This window comes from Acanthisitta chloris, unplaced genomic scaffold, assembly GCF_000695815.1.
Source record: "Acanthisitta chloris isolate BGI_N310 unplaced genomic scaffold, ASM69581v1 scaffold45877, whole genome shotgun sequence".
Classification (NCBI taxonomy): domain Eukaryota; kingdom Metazoa; phylum Chordata; class Aves; order Passeriformes; family Acanthisittidae; genus Acanthisitta; species Acanthisitta chloris.
The window spans coordinates 2806-8702 of record NW_008684059.1 but is presented as its reverse complement, the minus strand read 5'-3'; the positions used below and the strand labels follow the sequence as shown (position 1 = coordinate 8702).

Below are 5897 nucleotides of genomic sequence, written 5' to 3'. Positions count from 1 at the left end.
TTAAGGCATGGAAGATAGTTTCATAACTCTCTGAAATGTCAAGGCAAATCACCTTCTGTGAATTCACAAAGAGGTTATTGTTAGAAGGAAGCAAGTTTTATGGCCAAAAAAATCGTCCGTGCTTTATTTTTTAAAAAATAAAGACTGACCAAAACAAGCAAAAATTATTTTTTTCCTAGTGCATCTAAATATTTAGGTCCATTTCAGATGCTGAGCTTAGCATTCCAGAGGGATTTCAGAGAGACTGCAACTGTCAGTCTTGAGAGCTGAGATTTAGACAGCACTCAGAAAGCTGACACAGTAAGTACTAGCAGTGGTTTTGGCGTGGGATCTAGTGGAGGTTGGGCTTCTTAACAAGCCCTGCAAGGGCTGTGTTATCATAGCTAGCACATTACATGTGCTCTCAAACTACAGCACTTGTTCCCCATCTCATTTTTTTCTATCATAATCAATGTCTTGCTCATGGTCTTGTCAACATCTTATATGTGTGCCGAGGTGGAGTTCTGTAATTTGCTGACTAATCAGTGTTCTGTATCAGTGATTTTTTAACTTGTGACTTGCATTTGACTTCAGAAATACCGAAATGGACAGTAGGTATTAGTCTTAAGCTTCACTAATTCATTATGCAGTTCTTTTGCAGATTTGTTGCTAATAAGATAGGATCTGTGAGGCAGGAAAAATCAGTGCTCAGTACAGTGTGAAGTGATAAGCCGGATGTTTTATTTGCAAGTTATGTTAATGGGATAAGAAATAATTTCAGAATTGGTGCTATATGTGTACTGTGCTGCTGAAGTCTTTTTGACAAATGGGTAATTCCAGTGTTCTGCTTGCACTTACAGAACTGTGTTACTGCTTTCTGGGACTATGTGTTTATATTTAATTTTGCTACAAAAATCTGCAATTCGTATTACTGGGAAGGGTCCAACTTAACTGTATTCTGCAAAAATTTCCAGGGTTAAGCTAGCTTTTTAAGGAGATTGTCTGAAAAGAAAGAACACGGTCTTGACTAAAATCAGGAGGGCTGAAGTGAGTAGGACTGTGCTGCAGCAGATGGAACCGTGGTTCAGCCCCTGTTCACTTCTGCTAAAGTCTCCTGTCTAGAGTTATTCTGAAATGCCTGGTTTCTGGCAGTGAATAGAAAATCCCACGTCTGTTGATGCAAGGATGATCACTGAAAGTCATGATCGAGAAAACCATCACACTCTCAAAGAGAACGGGATTAGGTCTTGCACATCATAAACAGTCAGAAGCTATTTTGCATATACTGTTTTCTTAAGATGGTCAGTTCTCAAGAGAGATACAAATTAATTTGTTTTGGGTGGGTTTTGTTTTGGTGGGGTTTCTCTGTGTTTTGTTTAAACAGCCAGATAACACCATATTGCAGTTGCTGAATTTAGGTTATTTGTGTAGATGAAGCACAGACACAGAGAACATCTTTGTTTCTAGTCTTGGACTTAATTTCTCCTGCCTTCAGAATGCTGACTGATTTTACACTACCCCTTCCCCTCCCTGATAATCCTTTCTGAATTTCCTAAACAAAGCCCTGGGAATTCATTTGTTCCTTAGACTGTGATTACTTACTCAATATATAGCAATTGACATAATATTTTTTCCTGTTGTAAATGGGCCACATATTGTTCTCACATTGAAAATAGATCTGAATACAGTAGGACAGTTTGAGCTGAGATTATTTCAAATAACTAGATTTGTTTGAAACAGCTAGAAGGCTTCAGGCTGTTTTAAAGTATCTCAGTGCTTAAGTTTGTCAAAAATAGTGATTGCTCTATATAAAAAAAGTTTTAGAATTCCAATTCAAGTAGTCTAATTCTCTTTATTGGAGTGAAGGCTACGGAAGGTAATACTTAACAACAGACTAGGCTGTTACATGTAGGCTACACTGGAGACCATAAACTCTTTAGCAAAAAAATACAACTAAAGATAGCTAGCTACTGGGAAGTTAAATAGATTGTTCTAGAAAACTCTTAAAACTTTCTCATGACTAACTAGTAGTTTACATACAAGAACTGAAGTTGTTGATGCACAGTTGCCATATATCAATAATAGCTTTACTGAATATATTTTTACTTTTTTTCTATACAGTTTAATTCTGTAAGAAAACTTATCTGTTTTGTACTTTAATTTTGCAGTCAAACTCAAAACAAGAAGTTTGATCAAGTTTTCCTATTGGCAACTATTAGGACAGCAGGCTTGTCTGCAAAGCTATTGAATTCCTTGAATACTGAAATTTCAGGGGAGAGATGAAATCGGGTTTGCATTTCTGATTTTTGTGTCCTGTCTTTTGAAGGGAATGAAAACTGCAGGAAACCCATCAAGGGCTGAATTTCTAGGGTTGTGAGACATCACCAGTGAACACTGCACGATGTCAACTGCAGGAGTTGCTGCTCAGGAGATGAGAGTCCCATTAAAAACTGCATTTCTTCACACTAGTCAAGGCATGGGGAGTCTGAAAACCTGCTGGGGTAGCCACGGTGGATTTGAAAAGTGAGTGAGGCTAAAATTTGATCTACTGCATCTTCAAGTATATGAAATAAGTGTGATGAATACTTGTGTCAGTACAATTTATTTACAGCAAAGGCTTTTTTCTTTTTTTTTAGTACTTTCTTTAATGTGGACCCCATAGCAGTGGCATATAATTTAAACCCATCAACAGAGCAGCATTTGCCATCTGTCGGTAAGTACAAGGGCTGAGGCAGAGCGTGGGGAGGTGCCACGCTGCCCCCGGGCGGCGGAACGCGAGCGTGGCGAGAAACTGCCCGAAACCCACTCAAATAACGGGGTGCAGTTAAAACGAATAAAAACACACACCCTTTCCTTGTACTTAAGAGGCCTCCGAGTTGCAATGACAATTCTGACAGAAAATCCATTCAGCAAAATAGCACTTGTTCTATTGTAGCTGTTCACTGGGATGATTGGTGTGTCTTGAACTACCTCGTTTAACTGGAGCACTGGCCTAAACCAATAAGATAATCACCTGCTCTCTTACCTAAATGCATAAATCCATGGCCAGAAGAGATCTGTAATACCTGTGTTTCACTACTGGAGTCATTAAGCAGATGTTATGTATTGTTGCATTACAAGGAGTTTTATATGCAGTGGCAAACTAGAAGGTTACTTAGAAAAGTGTCTCTAAGAATTTCTCACCTTTCTAGGGCACTCTTCCAAGCCGGCTTCTAGGAATGAGCACACTGCTGAAAGTTGCATCCAAGTCCCATCTCAGGAATCCAGTCCACCTCCTGTAACCCCCAAAAATGAGCAGCCAGTTTCAAGACGTGAAGACCATCTTGTTCCTGGCTTTAGTAAGCTCTCATTAACCATGGGCTGTGTTTCTGAAGAAACACCTCCTCACATGCCGCTAAGAAACGGGCCAATTCAATTTCTGTCTGCATCTTCCAATGACCGTAGCTCCAGGCCACTACCCCCTCTGCCTATTTCTGAAGACCTTACTCTAGATGAGGTTGACAAAGAGGTGGAATTCCTGACTAGCTCAGATACAGACTTTTTGTTAGAAGATTACGAACTTCCTCCGTTTAAATCCCGTGCTCCAAGCCGGCGAAGCTTTAGGGGCTGTGGACAAATCAACTATGCATACTTCGATACTCCAACAGGACCAAAATCAGAAGATTCCAACCCTACACAAAGCCTAAATGTATACATATCCAGTATTTATCCTCCTCCACAGCAGCTGCATCGACGTTTGCGAAGGTCCCATTCTGGGCCAGCTGGATCTCTTAATAAACCAACAGTAAGACTATCTGGACACTTAAACTGGTCTTCCCCAACCTCTGATGAAGATAAACCAGAGATTCCACCAAGGGTTCCCATACCTCCAAGGGCTCTCAAACCAGACTACAGAAGGTGGTCAGCAGAAGTTGCTTCTGGTGCGTACAGTGATGAAGACAGGCCTCCGAAAGTACCCCCGAGAGAACCTTTGTCACACAGCAACTCCCGTACCCCGAGCCCCAAAAGCCTTCCGTCATACCTCAATGGGGTTATGCCCCCCACCCAGAGCTTTGCACCTGATCCTAAGTATGTCAGCAGCAAAGCTCTACAAAGACAAAACAGTGAAGGATCTTCCAACAGGGTCCCTTGCATTCTTCCAATTATTGAAAATGGTAAGAAGGCCAGTTCAACGCACTACTATCTGCTACCTGAAAGGCCTCCGTATTTGGACAAGTATGAGAAATTCTTTAGAGAAGCTGAAGAAAGGAGCTCTAACACTGAGGTTCAGTCCTGGTCTGGTGACTGCACAGCCAACTCAGCCCCAACAAAACTGGACTCAAAACCCAGAATGGACATAAGTGGTCACCCGAAACGGAAACACCTGTCTTACGTGGTTTCTCCATAGTGTCTAAAAGCACAGTCTCAGCTCAGTTGTTCAGGATGGAGCTGAACTTTATCAAGTTACAAAGTTCTTACGGTTCTCAGATAATGAAGTAGGAGCAGTTTGTCCTCTGAGAACTGGAAAGTGGATGGTAAAGTCCTCTTATGCTGCATATATTTGATAATGTTTCTTAAGAATCTGTCTCGGTATGTAAGCTGAAAACCTACAAAGATTCCACAGAAACATATGGAGGGATAATAGTCACAGTTGGCCAGTTGAGTGCTACCTAGATGAATGTATTTGGTAGTCACATTATCAAAAAAGTAAAATAAATCAAGTTTTGCTTATAAGTACTTACAAAGTGGACAACAAACCAAGTAATGCAGTACAATTGTTGTATCAGGTACTTTCCAAAATTTTTTTACACAATAATTCTATTGAGAAAGACTGTCCTCTGACTAGGATGGGTCAGCCTGATAAGAAGGTAACTGCAAGGTCTGATATCCACTTCAAGACTTGGCAGACATACCGGAAGTGCATTTTGAAAGATTAATCTATTTTACAACTTAATTTGATGCTAAGAGACTTTTAAAGTGAATTAGGCTTTGTGGATTCACTCGCTAGACACACTGGGCTCAATTTTGCAGTTCTTCCTAGAAGAGGCTTAGATCAGCTATTGCTAAGCCTCTGCTGTTGCTCTTTTCCTGCTGGATCCTAGAAACCTGTGAAAGTGTCCCGAGCAGCCCATACAGTTGCTATTAGGCGGTAACGTCTACGTGCTCACCTAGAGTCTGCAATTCTGACTGTATTAAATGTAGAAACACAGCACAAGCTGGTCTTGTGTTTTGGTTTCTGTTCAGTATTTTAGGGGAGGAGGAGGAGAGTATGAGGAAAAAACGTGATTCATTTCTGAACAGTGTCAGTTCCCATCTCTTGCTGCTTCAGATGCTGCTTCTTGCTGTTTAATTTTTCCTCACTGTGCCTCAGTGATCCACTGAAGTTCACTGAGGTGCCACATTAGCAGTTTCTCATGCTCATTTTGGTTACATTTATCCTTTTACAGATAAGCACAAGAGAAAGGGTGCTCATGAAAGGGGGTAGAGAAGTTGAATGTGTTCCTCCTAACAGAAGTAAACAAGCTGTTTACAGTTCAAACTGCTGAATGAGACGTTTGAGCTATTTTAAAGCTTACTTTTTATTTTAGTACAAACTAAATGAAGGTGAAATACATGCTATAGAAATGCACTGATATTTCTGCATCCTGTACAGTATTGAATAAAAAAATAATTCACTTTGTATTTTGAATATTGCCAGGTCTTGAGTTTAATAAAGTTATAAAATATTTATGATACATTTTGGGTTTTGCTTTATTGAATAGTGTATGCAATTGTGCATTTGAGTTGTGCATTTAGTGGAAAGTGCAATGATGTTAAATATGCAACAAATCATCATAGAATCAACTGGGTTGGAAGAGCCCTCAAGGATCACTGCGTCCAACTCTACCATCGTTACTAGACCATGGCACAAAGTGCCACATCCAATCTCATCCTAAAAA

The 5897-nt window shown here is 40.2% G+C and overlaps 1 protein-coding gene across 1 annotated transcript; it reads left to right on the top strand.

Annotated features, from left to right (window-relative positions):
* Positions 1-2380: 2380 nt before the first annotated feature.
* Positions 2381-4588, top strand: ERRFI1 (ERBB receptor feedback inhibitor 1). Its single transcript, XM_009079145.1, has 3 exons — positions 2381-2502; positions 2616-2692; positions 3171-4588. Exons 1-3 carry the CDS (start codon positions 2381-2383, stop codon positions 4364-4366), a joined length of 1395 nt encoding a protein of 464 aa, XP_009077393.1. The 3' UTR covers positions 4367-4588.
* The last annotated feature ends 1309 nt before the right edge of the window (positions 4589-5897 follow it).